Here is a 21334-nt window from a genome sequence, read left to right on the forward strand (position 1 = left end):
ACACAATGAATAAATAAATGAATGAATTAATGAATAGATAGGGTCAGAGAATCTCTATATTGGGCCTAGCCAGGCAGCGGGGGTAAAATCCTCTTGCATGCCTGATCCACCCCTTGCACGTATCTACCGATATGTCTAGACAGGTTCGTTCCATGGCCTAGAGGAGGTGGACATGGATATAAGGTTCCTTAATCATACACTTTCCACCGTCATGCTGAAAAAATACCCCTTCTTCCTCCTCAACCTATTCCTTCATATCTCTGTGGACCCATTGTTCCAAAACTCAGTGAACTCATTCGGACCCTTTTACTAATCTGTTTAAGGATCTGATTGATGTGTGTTCAGTTTTCACTCTTTGAGTTGTGTGCTAATTGAGTTCAGGCTCTGCTGCCTTGAGTGTACTGTATTCAATTGCTAGTGCTTTTGAAATGACCACTTGGTGTATGCTACAAAAAATTAAGGGATTTGTGTGTGGAGTTCTGCAGTAACAGGTCAACAGATCTGACTCGGGTCAAAACAGGGAAATTTAGGGATTTGGGAGAGTCTTTTGATAAATGTTGTTCAGTAGTTTAATTGTTGAAGAGCCTGGTTGTAGTGCTTTAGCAATTGAGAAGAACTGTAATGCATGTGGCCCCGTTGTAAAATCTAATCTTCTGTTTGGAACAGAAATGCCTCTCTGCATGGCAAACAGGTAACCTGCAGTTAACCTGTAGTTCTCAGAATGACTCCAGCACCATCAGCCCTATCGTGACAATTTTATTTTTAGAAAAAGTCACAATGACAATAGAATCCAAATGTTTTTTTGTGTGTGTGTGCCAGGGCAATTAGTTCAGTGTTTCTTTTGGTTTGTTTGTTTTGTATTTATTTTCACAAACCCTTTTTCCAGATAGGCTGGGACTAAACGAAAGCTTAAGCTTCTGTAGCCTTGACATGCAAACACAATCTGCCATAGAGTACTACAGTATAATGGAGTAGATGAGGCGTGAGCATGTTTTTGGGAAAAGCGCCAACACAAACAAAGGCAATGTCTGGTATGCAGTGGGGCAGAGTGACTTTAGAAGGACAGAAACAACATCACCACTGACTCTGACAATTTTTTTTTATTTTATTGGTGGAGCGTGGCGATTTCAGATAGTGGGATAAACACTGGCTGTCACCGTTTCTGCCTGACACTCGCCCAGCTGTGGATTACCCCCTCTCTTCTTCTTCGCCTGGACTCCAATACCATTGCTCCACCCATCAGCCACTTCACTCTTCGCTCTCCCAGGCCTTAATTATGGAATGGTTTCACTTGCGTTCCCCACTTCCAACAAAAACTCTCCTCAGTCCTCTCCCTACTGCCAGATTGTTGTGTGTTTCCATGCCTCCCCACCTGCTCCGAGCCCTGCTCCTAAAGGAATGACAATGGTGATTTTGGAACTTAGGCGGCTGGTTAGTATAGTGGTGTGGGAGACTGGGGTTCAAATCCCAGTCCTACCTCCAGTAGGGGTCCTTAGGCAGGGCTTCCTGACGCTTACCCTGCCTGCCCTTGTAAGTTGCTTTGGATAAAAGCGTCTACTAAATGACTAAATGTAAATTGAACTTGATCGGACGCACAGAAAACTCATGTTTGCAACTGTCTGCTCTAAACATTTACATTTACATTTAGTCATTTAGTAGACGCTTTTATCCAAAGCTACTTACAAGTGAGGAACAAGGCAAGCAAACAAAATCTAAGTCAAGAAGAAACAACATCAAAGCAAAGTGCTATCGAAAAAGTGATGTGAGATGTGAGAATGAAAGAGTAGAAAAGTTTTTTTTGTTGTTTTTTTTTATTGTAAGTTAAGTGCAAAGGAAGATGATGAAGAGTTCTGTTTTCAGCAGTTTTTTAAAGATTGCAAGTGAGGTGGCTGAGCGTGCAGAGATAGGCAGCTCATTCCACCTTCATGGGATCACTGAGCTGAACAGTTTTCCTTGGTGTCGACTGTGTGGTGCTGGTACCACCAGACGACGTTCCCTGGTTGAGCGCAGTGGACGGGAGGGGATGTAGACCTGAATTATTGAACTGAGATAAGATGGAGCTGCGGAGTTGACAACTCTGTAGGCATGAGACAGAGCTTTGAACTTGATCCTTGCAGCCACAGGAAGCCAGTGCAAAGATCTGAAGAGCGGTGTGACATGAGACCTTTTAGGTTGATTAAAAATGAGGCGTGCTGCCGCATTTTGGATCATCTGGAGGGGTTTGGTCGTGGATGCCGGTAAACCCATCAGTAGTGCATTGCAGTAATCCAGGCGAGATAAGATCAACGCCTGTACAATGAGTTGGGTTGTGTACTCCGTCAGATAGGGTCTGATCTTTCTGATATTGTGGAGGGCATATCTACACGACCTAAAGACCGTGGCGATGTTCCGTGAAGGTCAGCTGGTCATCAATGATGACCCCCAGGTTTCTGGCTGACTTAGTAGGGACAGTCACTGCAGATCCAATGTTAATGCTGATGTTGTGTTGTGTTGAGGGTCTGGCAGGGAAGACTAGAAGTTCAGTTTTGGGTATGTTAAACATTGTTTATCTCCTCCACGTTCTCATCCTATTTTTACCTTATATACTTTTAAAAACTGTTTCTCATTAGTCATTTTACACTTTTCTGTGTGTGTGAACAAATAACTTAACAACTAGAATACATTTCTCTTCTCTGAGCACAACATGGCTGCCGCTGGTGCTGCGCCTCAGTCTTCATACCTGGCTCCAATCTGCCTGCAAGTCTCATCATCTTTCTGATATCTACTATTTTTCGTTGTTATGTTTTCTATTGTTTGTAAATGTATAAACAGGAGGGAAATGTTAGAAAAATGGTACAGAGAGTTATTCTTTTACATTTGTGTTTCCTATGAAACTGCATAACTTAAAGGGACTCTTGTGAAGCATGCCCTTGTCCTTAAAAATAAGACAGTGCACCTGATTTCTTATCTTAGGAAAAGGGCGGGATGTTCCAGCATGGAATTCACCTTGAAAACCAATTACAATGTCAAGTAAGATTTGTGTAGATTTTTACATTCAAACAGAAAAGCATCTCCCTCCCATCTGAAATCTATAAAAAGAACTGCATGTGTTAGATACTATGCTGATCAGTGCATGCTCGCTTGCACAAGAGAAAACAAACTACTGCCTTATTGGTGGTCGGTGGTCCTGAGAAATTTATTTCGTGAATTTTCAATATAAAAACTCAGTCTATCAGTTGTTGATTACATAGTACAATATTATCCGTTGTGAACATAAAACATTAAAGCAACTTGAAACAGGTTATGGCACCCTTTAGATAAAGGAGACTAATCTTTTCGGTATGGAGCATTTAGAAATGTTGTCATTTTGCCATGTTGCATGAGAACAGCGCTGAATACAACAAGTAAATACTTGTGAAGTGAATCAGTACACAAGTGGTTTTTTTATATAAGTCCCAAAGTCTTTAATCAATCACGGAGCAAGTCCAAACAATGAACATCTGCGTCATTTAAAAACTCTTTCACTGATGACAGCTGTGATGAAGTTCATAAAGAGAATGTTAACTGTACTGTAGTACTGCTTGCTGACTGATGATCGCCACAGGCCACAAAGGCCACAAAGATGTCAATTAGAGTAGAAAACAGAGTTCAGATGGGTGCAGTTATGTCATGCAACATAACAGATGTTTGCTGATATTCGAGGAATACTTTTCATGAAGCAAGAAAATGTAAAACAAAATACTTTGTGTGTCTACATGCACCCTAGAGTCATGAAAATGTAGACATAACCAAAAAGAGGATTTTGCTAAATAGCTTTGAAAGACGTCTCCTGATTAGGAACTTAAGACTAGTGATGAAACGGTTCCTGGTTTCACTGTTAACTTTTGGTGTCTGTTAACGTTTGTTTTGCATTTTCATTTGAACACTTAGTCTCTTTGTATCTGCTACCGTTAGCACAAAATGCATACGACTTGGTATATTTTTAATTTACTGTCAAAATACACAAAGTGTTAGTTGTCATATAAAGTTAGACTTATTGATTTAGTAATTTATTAGCTTTGTGTAGCTGGCAGTTTTTAAGGAGTGTAATGACAAAGTCCCTGCTTTGTGTGCACCAGTCTAGATAACCTCTTAACAGGTATTTGTTCTAGACTAGCTTGTTTTCTTTCAGTGCTACTTGATGTTTTGCCTGGGTTTTTAGTTTTATCTTTTATTTCTTGTTTTAAACGCTCCACTGTGTCCGCATTTGGCATATAGTGTCCAGAGTGGTTCACCTTCTAGGTGTCATTAGTGTATTTCTCCAGTTAGTTTGTACATGTTTTTCATGATGTTATACATTTTATTTTAATATAAATATTTTAGTGTTCAAGCTACAAGAGCTCTGATACAGTGGGTTGCACCTTGACCTCTAACCCCTGTGTGCATTCAAAGTCTCTTTCTACATGTGCCTCACTCATCAACATGGAGACATACACTCCATATTATTGTGACTCCTTCTAGGATCTATACCAATGATTCAGTTGAACCCCTTTGTATTATGCTTGCACTAAAATGACACATATTTTGATTACTGACTACTCTATTACAATAACAAAGCATTGGTTTTACATTTGCAAGTTGATATATTTCTTGAAGCCACAAGTGCAAAGTCGTATTACATAGTATACAGTTACTGGAACAGTGTTTTATGGTGTGTGCACATGCAATCAAATCCGCTTCCTATTTGTGTTTATTGTCAATATGTAGCATGTATGACTGTATTGAAATGCACCAATCAAAATGCAGTATTGCATGGAGTTATTGCCTGGTGTCAAAGAAACATACTGTATGTAACTCTTGTAAGATCATTCACTGTCCTCTCACGATAGAATTATTTTCTGTGGAAAAAATACAAAAGACTAAATTCACATTCATATGAAGACAAATGCTTGAGTTATTGGCTACTCTGAATGAATGAGAATCTCTAACATGTAGAACTCTCAGATGCTGCTTCTTACTTGGTTCAATCCAGTCCATCCCGAGATAAAAGCCCCACCATAAAACTGTATGAGCTAATTCTTCTCATACTGCCTGATGTAGTTGTCACTTATCTTTCTAATGCATTCTTCCACTCCTCGTCTACTTCCACAATGTCTGATTGGGTAGACAGTACTCTTGATCTTCTGGCCAAGCATCTACAAGATTAGTCATTCATCTGAGTTATGGCATGCTCCTCTGCACAAATCCGCAACAAAGTCCCAAATTGTGGATCTTTGTTCACACGTAACATGGCAGCACAACTAGCGTGTTTAACATTCTCAAATGAAAAGGCCTAAAAGAGTGTGCTGATGATCAAACAGTGCCCAGCATCAAAACAGTTCTGGGAAATCTTTGTCCATCTCTGTGTGCGTGTGGTGTATGTACTGTATCTGTCTACGTGTGTATCTTGATACGTATCTATCTCATCAGCAATCTAAAAACGCCATCTTTTGGTTGTTGATAAAATAAGACAATAATGCACATTGCACTGAACGTGTAACTTGTTTTCTAACCCTAACCCTTTAGAAAAAGGAGACTAATCCTTTCATTATGGAGCATTTTGAAATGTTGTCATTTTGCCATGTTGCATGACAACAGTGCTGAGAACAACAAGTGAACACTTGCACTGTGCGAGCGAATCTGTACACAAGTGGTTCTCATACTATATAATTTCTAAAGTCATGAAGTGCAAGTCCAAACAAAGGACATCAGAGTCACAAAGACTGTCACAGAACGCAACTGTGATGATAACGATGACAAAAGAATGTTAACTGTAGTACTGCTGCTGACTGAAGACCGCCCGGGGCCATGAAGGCCACCCCATCAATTGGAATGGAAAACACCAGGCAAATGGTTATACATGTTACGCAACACCACAGATATTTTTCTCCATAGCTAGTTACACAGATTTACAATCTAAAACATTTAACACTGAATTTATTTACAGGATCACATGTACATTAGTTCAAGCTACTGTCAAAATGTGTTAAGCCTCAGCTTACAAGGTTCTCAGGAATCGATGCACTCATTTCAGTCAACCCTTTCAGTTGTTCTTGTTTGTTTCAAGGTTGTGGGTGAGCTATACTGTATGTTTTACTGTAATGTTATGATGTTAACATAAATTGTTTAAAAAATTCATATTCATCTTTAAGAGTGACACTGAAGTACACATCAATTTCAAATGATAGCATTTTACTTCCCTGAAAGTTAGATAAGCAGACACTGGTCTTTGAAAGAATTTTATATACAGTATACAGGCATGTGTACAGTGGCAAGAAAAACTTTGTGAACCTTTTGGAATTTCATGGTTTTCTGCATTAATTTGTCATAAAATGTGCTCTGATCTTCATCTAACTCACAACAATACAAAAACACAGTCTGCTGAAAATAATAGTACACAATCATTATATGTTTTCATGTTTTTATTGAACATAACATGTAAACATTCACAGTGCAGGGTGGAAAAAGTATGTGAACCTTTGAACTGGTTGACCCGTCTTTGGCAGCAATAACCTCAACCAAATGTTTCCTGTAGTTGCAGATCAGACCTGCACAACGATCTGTAGTAATTTTGGACCACTCCTCTTCACAAAACTGTTTCAGTGTAGCAATATTCTTGGGATGTCTGGTGTGAATGGCTCTCTTAAGGTCATGCCACAGCATTTCAATCGGGTTGAGGTCAGGACTCTGACCGCGCCACTCCAGAAGGCGTATTTTGTTCTGTTGAAGCTATTCTTTTGTTGAATTACTTATATGCTTTGGATCATTGTCCTGTTGCATCACCCATCCTCTGTGGAGCTTCAGTTGGCGGACAGATGGTCTTACGTTTTCCTGCAAAATGTCTTGATAAACTCTGGATTTCCATCAATGACAACAATCCGTTCAGGCCCTAGGGCAGCAAACCAGCCCCAAACCATGTTTTACAGTGGAGATTAGGTTGATGTTGGTGTGCTGGGCCTTTTTTTTCTCCACACATAGTGTTGTGTATTCTTTCCTAACAATTCAATTTCGGTTTCATCTGTCCACAGAATATTTTGCCTGTAGTGCTGTGGAACATCCAGGTGCTTTTGCAAACATGCTGCGATATTTTTTTTGGACAGCAATGGCTTCTTCGGTGGTGTCCTCCCATGTACGCCATTCTTGTTTAATGTTTCCTTATTGTAGATGTGTCAACAAAAATAGATATAATTTTTGTGTGCTCTCAAAATGTCCTTGTGCACATACAGTACCTCACCTATCAATGTGTATAAATAAACATCATCAGAAATTGTGCACCAGAATCTATCAACGTTTCCATTAAACATATTTTGCCCAATAAATTACATGGACTTTTATCACTTGTTATTGTATTAGGGTTACAAGGAATGGGATGATATAGTTTGTTTGATAGCTGTCATACTTCTGTGAGCTATTACAGTTTTTCTCAGTTGCTAAAACACTAACCATTCTCTGATCCAATTTCTCAGTGGCCATAAATTCATTTTTCAAATCAAACACTCTTTCTGCCAAACCTTCACGCTGTTCAGGTACTTAGACACAATTTGCAAAACTCATTCACTCTTTTTTGCTAAACCTTAAACACATGTGACTACAACTCCAACACATCTGTCATCTTTTACACAGAATTTCAAATTGAACACGCATGCTTCTTATGACCAATCAGACAGAAAAAAAATCAGTGTACATGTGGCAATTAATGCAACTCTGGACGCAAGGGGATCAATAAAGTATATCATTAGTTTGAATTGTTGGATTTGTGATTATGTTTTGAGAAAATGAAATGTGTTTTTTGCAATTGGGATGGTTGAATTTATGATGGTCTACTAATACTAGATCTCATGTGCCCTCATCACGAGTTATTTGTTCCCTGTGGAGAAAACAAATGTGACACAATTCACATTCATATGGAGATAAATGGCTTGGATAATTGGGTCACTGTAGGGACACGCTACACATCCATGTGAAATGTGAGATAAAAAATAAATGTACCAAGTGAGGGAAGCGTCCTTTAATTCAATTCAGTTGTATTTATATAGTGACAAATCACAACAGAAGTCCCCTCACAGCACTTTACAGTGTTTAAGATTTAGGACCTTACAAAATATCACTTTGCAGACAATTATAAATAAAACCCAACAACCCCTTTAACAAAGAAACCTCCAACAGAACCAGGCTCAGGGTGGGGGGCCATCTGCCTCAACTGGTTGGGAAAAGCAGGTCAAACCTGAACTGGGAGCTGGTTCCACAGGAGAGGAGCCTGATAGCTAAAGGCTCTGCCTCCTACATTTGGAAGCTCTAGGAACCACAAGTAAACCTGCAGTCTGAGAACAGAGAGTTCTGCAGGGAAAATATGGAACTATGAGTTCTTTAAGACGGGACAGCGCTAGATTATTAAGTGATTTATATTGTGAGGAGAAGACATCTAATGACTGCTACATGACTGTGGTTTTGTGAAACCACAGATTGCCACAAGGTGTTTTTCTTTCCCCATCCACCTGGACCTGAGTTAAAAAAATCTTTCAACACAAAGTGATTCTGAAATGGCTAGGATAATAGTCGACACATTGTGTTTTTATATTGAATACAAACATTATACCATGTTTGCAACAAGCACATCTGAGGAATCTATTTTTCAATTATCTCTCTCAGTTTGTCTCACTGATGTTGACGTGATGTCAGCCTTGTGAGAATATACCCAGCTTGTCATGACAGAGATCTGAGCATACAGTATGATGGCAGTGTGAAAACAAAGGTAATGATACAGAACCCAGGAGAGGAAAGTTTTTATGTTATAGATTTAATGATTGCTGATAAAAGCTGAAGGGTTCTGGGCTTTGAGCCCTTTGAAAACACAGATGATCCACAGTTTGTTTGTTTTTTTTACATGTTTTTACCTTGAATGTGTCACACTCAAGTAAAGAAGAGTACAAATATCTGATTTTGTGATATTGTATAAAACCAAAAACAAATCTGTTGTGCAAGAACAGTCCGCTCTTGATGTATTATTATTATTGTTGTTGTTGCTGTTGTTGTTATAATAAAGAAAATGTCCTTGAACCTTCCTTTATGGTTCAGTTGTCTTGATGTTTAATGTGGAAGCCATTTAGCCTTTTTTCCCTTTCACACGCTTTGGAGAACAAAGGATGAAAAAGGAAGTCTAATTTTAAATGTGAAAAGTGAATGGCATGTGAGTGCAGTGTTTTGTGTCAAAAGTGTGTTTATGGTCTTTGTGTGACTTTATAGTGTGTTTCTGCACAGCCAAACAACTTTAAAGAGTTGTTGTACCCAACAGTGAAGGTTACTGTTAACTGGCAGCTTTATGTTAACATATTGAGTCAATTAAGCTATTCTCAGTTGTTTTGCATCTCAGAAATTTGCTGATGTACAGCTGTGTATGATTTCTAAATAGATAGGAAAATGTTGCAATTGCACTTAAATAACTGTATTATGCTACTTAATGCAATACAAATACTAACCTGTATAGTTAAATGTTAGGGCATTACCTGGAGCACTTTGGCAGGAGCAGCAAAATGTGTGCCAATAAAAAAAAAAGAAAAAGAAACAGAAGACGACAAAAATTCTGCCTCTGTGTGTGTTTTTGTATGTGTGTGTGTGGGTTTGGGTGTGTGGGTGGGTTTGGGTGTGTCGATGTCAGTGAGTGTGTCTAGGTGTATTAATCAAACAATAACACACTTTTTAGCTATAACATGATGCTGTGACTTCAACAGGCTCTTACCTGTGGAATAGATTTGATGAGTGATTAACTGCACACTGCACATAGTGGAGAGAAGTAGTGGCAAGATATGTAGTATGTGAAGTTTTTTTTAATGGTTTTCTGCATGGATTTAAAATGTGAACCGATCTTCATCTAAGTCAAAGGTATTAACAAATATAATGTGCCTAAAATAAAAACACAAAAGAAAATCTGATTTTTCATGTCTTTATTGAGAACAACCATAAACACCTCACAGAGTTAGTGGAAAAAGTATATGAACCTTTTGTGACATACAAAATCAATTCCAAGTGTTCAAATACACTAAGTTTTGTATTCCCAACATTCATCTAGAACCTTGGTGGTGGGGTGTTCATTTGTTCACTTCACATCCTTTTTGTTTGACCCGGTGAGCTGGTAAATCTTGCCTGGTGTGTAATTGCAACTCTCCAGCTTCTACTAATAATGCATTTATCGGGGTGGTTCTTATTACTCCTATATATCATATTAATGTTCTGTTATAAATCCTGGAAAGTGGTTAAACAAATCAATAGTAGCTCTTATTTAGTTTAAATCTAATAATGTTTATCTCCTACCCAATCAGAACCACACATTCCTCGTCAAGTTTAATACTTTCTGCATCTGCACATAATGTAGCTTTTATATCTCTAGTAACATCCCTATATATATCATTTATCATAATATTAAAGAGTACATGTCCTTGGAAAGTTCCATTTCCATCTTCTTAGGGTTCACCCTGAGTACTTCTGCAAGTACTTCTGTAAGTCCTGCATCTTCTTTACCTCTGCTCCCTGTAACCTCACTGTTCCACTTGTTTCCCTTTCTTTCACACACGTTTTCTGTCTTGACTAACCTTCAGTCCTCTGCTTTCCAGAGCACACTTCACACATCCTTCCCATCTCTCTGCTACACTCATGTTTTTACTAAGGCACAACTTTAATTTTCTTACTTATATCACTTATAACCACTCATCATACCAAATGTTTAATTCCTCATATTCATCACTGGCCAAAAAAGGCTCAGTGGTGCGTCTTTTTCTGCAAACGGAAGAGAGCCCTGGCACCCATTTTAAGATCCTTTTACAAGGGCACCGTTATGTGCCCCTCTCTCTCTTCCCTCCCTCCTGGACATCTACGTGGAAAGCACACTGCAGTTTTTTCAGCCTTCTGCCATCAGGGAGAAGAGCTCATACCTCAAGGCTGAAGAACAGCTTCATTCACAAGGCTGTCAGGAAGCTGAACTCTCTTCCTTTCCTAACCACACTGCCACCTCTCTTTCCTCCTCTGGAATTTATATATGGCTAAACTGACAATAAAGCTGACTTTCAGAATAGAAAGCCACAGGGTTAACATGTCCAGATTATTAATGGAAAGCCCTTAAGGAGGGCATGTATTACATGCTGTGATCCAGAGGTGGGAGACAACAAAGTACAAATACTTCTTCAAGTAGATTTTTCAGGTATCTGAAAACATTTTTACTTCTATCTCCTAACTTTTTAACCCATTTTTTCCTTTTACTACCACCTCTCTACTCTTTATCAAAATGGGCTTGTTACTTTAGCCTTAATGCATTTTAGGTAAATTGATGTTCTAAAATGAGAAAACGTCTGTATCCATCAGTGCTATTATTTTGCTCAGTATGATATGTGTGACAATATGTAGTAGCAGCAAGGATGAAATGGAGCCAGACACACCCTGCCAGCTAAACCAACAGCTCAAAGCTCACTTAAGGGGGCAAGGACAAGTCAAACAGGAGAGAATCCAAAACGTGGTGAAGGGGAGAACATGGTGTGTGTTGAGTTTGTTGATGCTGGAACTATGTTTGACAGGATCCGGGAATACCAGGAGACAAAGCTTTATTCATATGCAAGCCACCTTCTTAACCTCATGTCAAAACATCGTTTTTATTCCCGGACACAGTGAAAGGGCCATTCTGGTTGTGGGCAGTGCACTGAAACAAGATTGTTCCACTACTACAGTACAGAACTGGCATTTCTTGCAGAACACAGAACACATCAGCCCAGAACTCAAGGATACGCTCCAACATCTTTGTATGTCAATTGTATGTTAATGTAAGTTCTGCGGGCCATTTATTCTGTTTAAACAGGGCTTGAAAAGGTGTTTGCACAGATGGTTGCTGATACACAGCTATGCAAAATTCAGGACAAGCTGGACTAGTGTTGAGAGCAACCTAAAACTTGAATAAACATTTTACTGTTAAATTATTCATTTATATTTAATAAATATAATGTAGATTGTGTTTTGGTGTTTAAAATCTTTATAACTGAGCATGTTTTTCATGCAGTACAGTGGTATGTAAATATAGGTAAAAGGAAAGGAGAAGAAGAAGTCTGTGTCATAGCACAGATGCAGAGTTGAATTATTTTCATTTAAGTATGACAGTGACTTAGAAAGTGTCATGGTTTCACAGTTCCATGGTGGGATGTTTTCTTACGTGCAAGTCAATGATCTTGTTGATATTGCTGCAGGAGATACCTGCTACTGTTGCCCCTGTAAAAAGGAAGGTAGTAAATCAGAGTAATCTAGCTCCATGGTCTAATTTGCAAATCCACAGCTTAAAGGACACAGAACTGCAAAAAGGTGAGTAATAATTCAGAAACATCTTAGAAGTAAGCCACGAAAAATACAATGTCCATCCCAACAACCATCCCGTGGTCATGGAAATTTTTCTTCCCCTATTCTAAGACGACAATGCCAGTATTCATCTGGCTCAAATTGTTAAAGAGTGGTTCAGGGAGCATGACTCATCATTTTTACACATGGATTGAATCTTTAGGATGTGCTGGAGAAGACTTTGTTCAGTGGTCCAACTCTCTCATCATCAATACAAGACCTTGGTGAAAAATCAATGCAACTCTGGACAGAAATTAATGTTACGTCCTTGCAGAAGCTTATTGAAATGACGCCACTGTGAATGTGTGTGTGGCATAATAATAAAGGCAGAGTGTGTGACTTGTTTTTTTTTTCGACAGTCAGTGTAATTCCCGAGAAGCACATAATTAATACAGGAAAAACCAGAACATTCAGTTTCTTTTCACCAATGTAGCCCAAACTCAGCGCAGCGATAAGGTCAAAAGTTTTTTACAGTTTACAAACATGCTGACAGATGGATCATTCATAAGACCTCACTCTTACCTAGACTGTTCCTTCCCCAGAGTTCTCAGGGGCCACATTTCACATGGTGATACACTTGCACGTGTTGCAAAGTTGTAAATAAAAATTGGAAATACTGGTTTTACAACTAATGACTAATCAGGCAGAATAAAAGTCAGTGCACAGGTGGCACACATGCATCTATCTACAATGCAGAGAACCATACAGAGAGGCAGAGGAGGAATACTGTGTGAGAGGTGGTGAATGAGGAGGAAGGATATTTTTACTTGCTGTGTTTGTGATCTGAACACATTGTTTGGTTTGAACACAGGGTAACTAGTTTTAAGGTGATAGTTAGGTTTTGGTAGAAAGGTTTTGTCAGTGTAGTTTGAATTGTTGGATTTGTGTTTAGGGTTTTGAGAAAATGGGGGGAGGTTTTGCAATTGGGAAAAAGTCTTTGAGTGCCACCTTCTACCTGTGTGTGACTGTGTCCCACACAACATCTCTTTGTTATGGATCTATTAAAAGAGTTTGGAAATCCATTTGTTGACAGTCACTTGGTATGATAATAATGTTGTCTACTTAGTTCTGTCTTACACACAGGGTTTTGGAAAGGGAAAAGCTAAAGAAATGTTTTGCTCCAGTCTGAGGAGCTTATTCAGTCTCTGAGATTGTCTTACTTTCATGGACTAAGAATGTCTGTGGTGGCCTGGATGAATGACTCACATTTAGTCATTTGGCAGACGCTTTTATCCAAAGCAACTTACAAGTTAATAACAAGAACATACTTTATTGGACAGCCGCCAGACAGTTTGAGTGTCTTGCCCAAGGACAACTAGACAGGTAGATACGAGGAACTGTGAATCGAACTACTAACCCTGGCGTTCGTGATCAGATCACCCAAACTGCAAGTCGCGAGTCTTCAACTTGGGATGTGTCCAAAATACTGTCCTTTTCATTACATTTGTGTAACGTGGTTTGGTTCCTACCATGTCCTTTATTCTGTGCTGCTTAGGAATGTCTACATTAGTATTTATTCACCGTCTGTAGAGGGAATACTCTTAAGTGTTTGCTAATGGGCTGGAAAGAGTGGTACTGAACTGGTAGAGCTCAGTTGGCAGAGCAGTTTATACATGCAGCTCTCCAACAACAACTTTCCACAGGCAAGACTGGAAAATAGACCAGGTGGCCAGGGGACTTTGAAACTCACCAGTTAATATTCTGAGGTTTTTCTGAGGGGCTTGCTAGTTGTGCCAGCCACTCATTACATTCATGACTAGGACACACTAAAAAATACATGTAGCATGTTACTGATTTTCAGATTAGATTATTAAAAAAACGACTTTTTTTTTTTTTTTTTACAGAAGCTGGTCTGTGCACAAATTTGAAACATGTGGAATATGTGTACAGACTTAACTGACTGGACTGAGGTGCAAGCTCAGCAAGAGACGGGTCACTGCTTCACAGAGCACCACAGGACAGGCTGTTTTTTTATGTGAGGGATAGAGGTGGCTGGGACTGATCCTGGACTAAGAAATGCATGGCATTATGTTTTCTTCCTACAGTATTCTGCTAACCATCAATACTATGTGTCTAATACAAATGAATTAGACTATTTTCCTCTGTGTTGAATTATAACTGCACTTATTATCTGTTATTATCTTCACATGCCCACATCTAGTGATTGACTATCATAGTGATTACCTATGCTAATCTATCAGTATGGTTCATTGCAGTTTAATATTTACTTGCAGTATTTTAGCAGCACACATGTATTCCTCTTTACAGTGGGACTCAAGATCACATAATATGGAAGTCACTCAGCCGATATTGTGCAATAGTGACGCATTCTCCCAAACAAATTCTAAGCACAAACCATTTTACAATCGAAGTCTGTGCTCCTCATGTTTGGGGGTTTGCCTGCCAATGTAACCTTGCAAGCAATGTTTTGCTTTTTTCCATTCCATTTTCAAATAAATTAAGTTAATATACAAATATCATAGCAAGATGAGAAACTAGGAGGGATCTTACAATGCACTAAAGCTGTAGCAGTTATTGCATTTCTTAAAGGCTAAAGAGTAAATGGCAGTGAGAGACGTACATATGTCTCTCACTGCTATCTGACTATTTTAAATTCTAATAAATAACAAATCGTCCCGTTTTAAACCATGTGTTCAGAGACGTTCTCTGTTTGGGTGCTTTTATTGTGAAGGACTTCAAACGGAAGCGTCACTGATGCTGCGCTGAGCCTCTGGTGTCATCTCACAGTAGCTACCGGTCCGTGTGGGAAGGTAAACAAATGGTTTTTAACGTGGTCTGAGGAGGGAGAGGAGTTGCACAGTAAACACGAGGCCTACACAGCAGAGAGTGAAATTAATTTAAGCAAAAGAGCGACGTTAGTCTGCTGGTATACACAGCCTGGAAGCTAAAGCTAAGCTAGCGTCTCTAGACGGGAAACAACCTGGACAAAATACATAACGAGAGGTGTAACCAAGACGACGGCCTCCGTATCTTTAACTAGTAGCTAGTTAAAGATAATTTACCCCCACGTCGATAGTGAAATAGCTGTAATATGTGACATATTATAAACACGTGATACTACCTGTTGCTTTTGAAAGCGTATTATAACGAGAGAGCCCCTGAGTTTAGTTAAATGTCACCTAATGTAGAAAACGTGCAAGTTAACGCGCATGTCTGTTGAGGGGAAACTCTTCCTGGAACGAAATGACTGAAACAACAGATTATACACACTGAGCTCCGCTGTGATGTATCGTTCAGCAGCGACTGTGATCTAATGTCATGTAGATTGACAGTCCTGGTGCTAATTAGCTAACGTTGACTGGTTTCATTTCTGTTGAGTTTGCTGAGATCGCCTTCATTTTTCTGCTCAATAAGATCCCAGTCATGTCATCTCAGGTGTGGGATGTGGGTCTTAGGAGGCTGAACATGTGCAGTAAAGTTCACTTCTGTGTTGTTAAAATATTAAAAAGTTGTGCAGAGCAAATTCTTTGACAAGACAGTTACGTACTTTATCAAATACCTTTGATTATTGGATGATTATCAGATTTTTTTTTGTTCTTCTGTAGCCATGGCAACCGACTCCTCACTCCTCAACTCTGAGCTGGAGCTGCAGCAGCAAGAGGAGCTCTATCAACAGCTGCTGTTACAGGTGAATATGTATAAGAGAAGAAGTTAAGGCAAGACAGAGCAAATAACAGTGGAGACAGGCTATCCCTATCTGCTCCCTCAGTAACTCGAGACTTTCAGATCCAATCCTATAAGTTACATCGAATTAGATAATTATAAAGGACACTTATCTATGTATAGATTATAATTTGGTGAACAGAGAATGGTTATCTCGTTTAGACACTGCAGGATTTTGAACATACTTTTTCTACAAGTGTTGCTGCTAAAATATTTTGTTGCTGTGAAATTTCTCATTAGCTGTGTATGAAATTATCAATCTTCTTGCAATATAGGTTGGGAGCCAATGTAGCATTTTAGAAAAAAAAAAGCTTTAAATTCTGATGGTTTTGGATTCTTTTAGGATGAAAAAGTTCAGCCTCCATTGTCTTAGGTACCCTTAAATATATTCAAAAGTTCAGTACATTGCAACATGATCATATATGACAATTCAATTCAGTTCAATTTTATTTATGAACTGTAGCGCCAAATCACAACATGTGTCACCTCAAGGCACTTTACAGTGTTTAAGGTTTAACACCTTACAAAATATTACTGTACACAGAATTATGTAGAAAACACAACAACCCCACTTGAGCAAGCACTAGGCGACAGTGGAGAGGGAAAACTCCCTTTAACGGAAGAAACCTCTAGCAGTGCTTTAAAATAAGTTCTGCTGTGATTTGGCATTATACAAATAAAATTGAATTGAATTAACGTAGGAGAAATATGATCTCTCTTGCTATTTCCAGTCAGAACTTTGGCTGCAGCATTTTGTATTAATTGGAGGCTGTTAAGCAGTTACTATAATTACAATAGTTCAGTCTAGAAGTAACAAATGCATGGGCTAGCATCACTTTGAGACAGGATGCTCATAATTTTAGCAATATTTCTTTAGGTGGAAGATTGCTTAATTATGAATATTGCTTTTTAGGTAGCTAGATTGCTTAAAGTTTGCTTAGTTGATTAGTTTCTTCTGAGTATATAGATAAATATAGCTGGGTATCATCTGCATAACAATGGAAATGTATAGAGTGTTCCCTAATATTAATATAAAAATGTGATCTATAGTGTCGAATGCAGCACTAATATCTAACAAAACAAGTATAGAGAGAAGTCCATTGTCTGATACTGATAAAAGATTGCTATTGATTTTAATAATAACATTACCTAATCCTCTGGAGACAGAAGTGCATATGTGAAAACCACTTTAGAAGCAGACCTATGTTTCCTTGCTCTCTATTTGTGCTGAGGCTTGGTCTGCAGAGTCAAATGTCTGGATGCTCCTCTAACAGTATAAGTAAAACATAATGTGTGCATTTTCTATTTGAATAAAATGTAAACTTAGCACAGAACCTATTATTAGTTATTTCTGACCATTTCCTCTTTACCTTTTAGCTTTTTCTACACCTCAGTATTTCTCTACATAGGTTTTTCTTTTAATGTTAGTGAAGATCTGAACTGACACAAATTATTGCTTTTCTTTTTAGACAGTTGGAAAGATGCAGAGTGAAAATCCAGACTCTAAAGTAATACGACCCCAACCTGGCAAGTATCTTAACAATATGTTAAATATGTTATAGTATGTATCAAACCCTATACACATATAGATGCCTAATTTGGAAAACAGTGTTGCACAGTTTGATCGTTTGTATGACTTATTGTATATTGCTTGTCTTCTATCTTTTCCCTTTTTGCTTTCTTTTTTATTTTCCTCTTTCCCAGGCATGTGTGTGAAGACATTCTCTGAAACAGACAAGCAGAAGGTCTTTGTGAACATCTGTCAGTCAAACTCAGTCCCGCCTCCACCAGACCTCTCAAGAGAGGAGCTTGTGGAGCTGCTCCAATCAGAGGATCCCAGTGGTTACAGAGTTCCCATGAGCCTTGGCGAGCCACACACAGAAATAGACAACAGTATGTAATAAAACTAAAGATGGTGTTTTTGTCTTAGGCAGATTTATAAATCAGAGCTAGACTATGAATGTAACATAAGGTAACACTTTGTTGATTGCCCAACATTAACAGTTATATAACAAATCTTATAAAACATAATAATTGAAAACATTACAAAAAATAGAGCAATGATCGTAACAATTCAAATAATAAATTCTATTCTAAATACAATAATAAATACCTGACACATAATCTGCGATCAGAGTCACTAGAATTTGGAGAAGTCTTATTGCAGCAGAAACAAAGGACCAGTGACACTGTTTCTCCACACGCCACAGATGGAGCAGCATCAGCTATCTGGCCTGCAGTCACCAGCTGCAGTGAGCCGATTCCGATCATGGGAGACTGTGCTCACATACTACTGTATATTGACGTGTGCTCTCAATGCCAGGTTAACTTATAAGAATGATCAAATGTTTTATACTGTATTTTAGGCACTTCTGTCTGTTTTCATATTTATTTTTATAATTTTATGGCAAGGAAATGCAGCAGCTGTGCGGAAGTGCGGAGCTGCAGTTTTTAATAACAACTTTGTGATATTTTGTGTTCAAAATATGTCTCTCTTTTTGTGTGTTTCAGGCTCCCAGGGTTGCACAGCTTATGATGTGGTGATCAACCAGGACTTCTTCCAGAAGTGTCAGGTGTGGTTGTGTGTGCATTGTTATTAGAGGAAGGAAAAATTAAAATCTTGTGTTGTTAATATTGTATTGTATGTATAATTAAAATATACGGTGCCTGCCTCAATCTTCTTTTAAAACCAGATTTATATTTATTACCTATCAAACTGAACCAACTCAATTTAACTGGTTTGATGTTTGAAGTTCAGTACTTAGTCCTTAGAGACTGTGCCAGTTTGCACTGAAAGATGAACAGAAGTCTTTATGTGTTTATGTTATGTAGAAGGATCCATTGTTCCAGCAGTTTGTTATTCTGGTGTCATTAGAAGGTTTGGAGAACAAATACAACCTGGAGTTAAGTAGAGGTAAGTACAGTGCATGTGTGTGCGCACACGCACACACATGCACTCATATTATTTAAATAGTGGGGACTTATACTAGCACAGGATGTAAATCTCTGAATTCTAGGTTGCTCTTCACATAAGCACTCCGGACTATCTCTGGAGGATCAGGCCCGGATATTGCGAGTTGTGCATTTAAACATGCAATTCACAGAAAGGAGAAAGTCTGGGTGACATACTTTCCCACTCATTTAAATAGTCACTTAACACTGTGGAGATCAATTGTGTTTTGTTTACAGTGCATCGGTAGAACAAATCACACAATTAGAAATGTCACTTTATGTATAGAACTCTGGTTTCCTAATGGAGAGGGGTGTGGTCCAACAACAGATAGCTGTTTTTTTACTCTAAAACCTTCTGATATTACTGATCAACATAAAGAAAACGCCCCCTCCCTCGCTGTGAATACTCCAGACTACCACCTGCTGTGTTCACACCTGGGCTCGCAACAACATTACGCAGACTTTGTATTAGGGGCCTCGCAGGATTCTCACATGCAACTCACCTGGACAAACCTGTTAGTGAGCTGTCTTGACAGTGGCAGCAGTTGTTGATTTTCTTTTCTGCTTTTCTGCAGACTGGAAAGTGCTTAAGAACAGGAGGTTCTTGGGTTCTGTTAGTGAGCAAAATATTCGGACGAAGAGCAGGCCAGTGATCCAAGAGCTGCAGCAACAGTAGGTCATTTATTAGCTTAACATTCGTTTCAGGATATGGTGGAGACTTTCTTGGTTATTTTGGCTAAATGTTCTTATTAAAGTTCCCAGTGAGTAAAGTTTGTTGGCGGAATTTTTACTGCATACTAAAAATCTCACTCACTAAAATTCTCTGTTCCTCTGTTTTCTTACAGGGAGAGCTCTACTACAGCCAAAATGTAAATTTCTACTTAACTCTACTTCTCATGCCTGTTTTTTTTATTTTGTTTTTTTTTTATTATATATATACAGTTTTTGCTGTTGATTTACTCTCTGTGCCATACTCTATCATTTTCCTCTTTAATTCTCTTATTATCACTCTCCCTGTCTCCAGACCAGAGTTCTCTTTGTTTGTGGAACCCTCAGCTGGTGACCCTGAATACCTTATTGCAGAAATAAAGCTGCCTGGGGTGGTGAGACATGTATTCCACACATCTACACAAAACACACTTATCTCCTGCCTGTTTATCTCCTCTGTCCCGTTTCCTCCTCAGGACAGTGTGTTCCCACTTACATTCATTCATGTCAAAGTGGGACAGGCCATGAAGCGTTTATACTGTTGTAGAATATCACAGAATTGTTAAATTACTGGGTGTGTTTGCCTGTGCAGTCGTCATCTCGCTGTCTGGTTCTTGACGTTGGAGAAGACCAACTGGTGTTAACAGCTCGGCCCTCGCTCTTCCATCTCGACATCTTTCACCCCTTCCTCATTGATCAGGAGAACAGTGTGGCACAGTTTAACAAGAGCACTCAGGTACAAAATGCACACACACGTGAAGCAGAAGTTGTGTTCAATGTGGCAAAATTATGAATACATACACTGAAATTAGGACACGATACTAAGAGTTGTACATCTTACAGCTAAGATTCACACACGATGTCCAAAAACAAAGGCATTAAAACTGTAGACAACCGAAGAGAGGGAAAGAAGTTTAGTATATGCCACAGCAAAACAAGCACACACACACACACACACACACACACACACACACACACACACACATACAGTGTCAAACTAACATTATGCCTCTAATCATATTGTACACTTGTTTTTTTTTGTTTTTCCTCACAGATTCTAACAGTCACTATGCCTGTGGTGCCTTCATGATCCCTAGAGGAAAAATGTGTAGTGTTTTGCTGTTCTGAAATAATGCTGTCATAATAAAAGTGCTTTTTTTTCCAAGTCTGCTCTTTTTGTGTTTGATTCACAACTGAAGTCCCCACACAAAATAAAAAATAAATAAATAAAAGAAAAGCCCCACTTTTGTTCCAATGAGTTTCAAATTGATCAAGTTTATAATTTTTAAGCAGTTATCACCAAACCTTTAAAAAGAAGAAAATATTTAGAAGCTGAATGTCAGAAATGCTGTTGTGGGAGAAGGGAGGATTTTATTTTTTTTTTACGTCCTGAACCAAACATTTTTACTGCCAGCCTTGGAAAAACTACACTTGTTGTTTCTGCAAAACATTGAATGTGTTGAATATGTTCTGCTGGAGAGTGAAACAGACAGAAGGAAAAGCAGCCCAGTAATTCAAGAGCCACAGCCTCAGTATGAACCTGAATCTAGTTAACAGAAAACATTTGTTTGGAATAAATGGTTTACATTACACTCTAACATGGTGTTTATATGAATTTGCTGACTCC

The 21334-nt window shown here is 38.6% G+C and overlaps 1 protein-coding gene across 1 annotated transcript; it reads left to right on the plus strand.

Moving 5' to 3' along the window:
* Window positions 1-15054: 15054 nt before the first annotated feature.
* On the plus strand, window positions 15055-20872 carry pih1d1 (PIH1 domain containing 1). The gene is made up of 11 exons (XM_026347370.1): window positions 15055-15134; window positions 15930-16012; window positions 17517-17574; window positions 17752-17940; window positions 18559-18620; window positions 18880-18961; window positions 19575-19671; window positions 19845-19868; window positions 20024-20102; window positions 20300-20443; window positions 20762-20872. The coding sequence occupies exons 2-11, from the start codon at window positions 15932-15934 to the stop codon at window positions 20795-20797; spliced, it is 852 nt and encodes a 283-aa protein (XP_026203155.1). The 5' UTR covers window positions 15055-15134; window positions 15930-15931; the 3' UTR covers window positions 20798-20872.
* Window positions 20873-21334: the final 462 nt, after the last annotated feature.

This window comes from Anabas testudineus, chromosome 8, assembly GCF_900324465.2.
Source record: "Anabas testudineus chromosome 8, fAnaTes1.2, whole genome shotgun sequence".
Classification (NCBI taxonomy): Eukaryota; Metazoa; Chordata; class Actinopteri; order Anabantiformes; family Anabantidae; genus Anabas; species Anabas testudineus.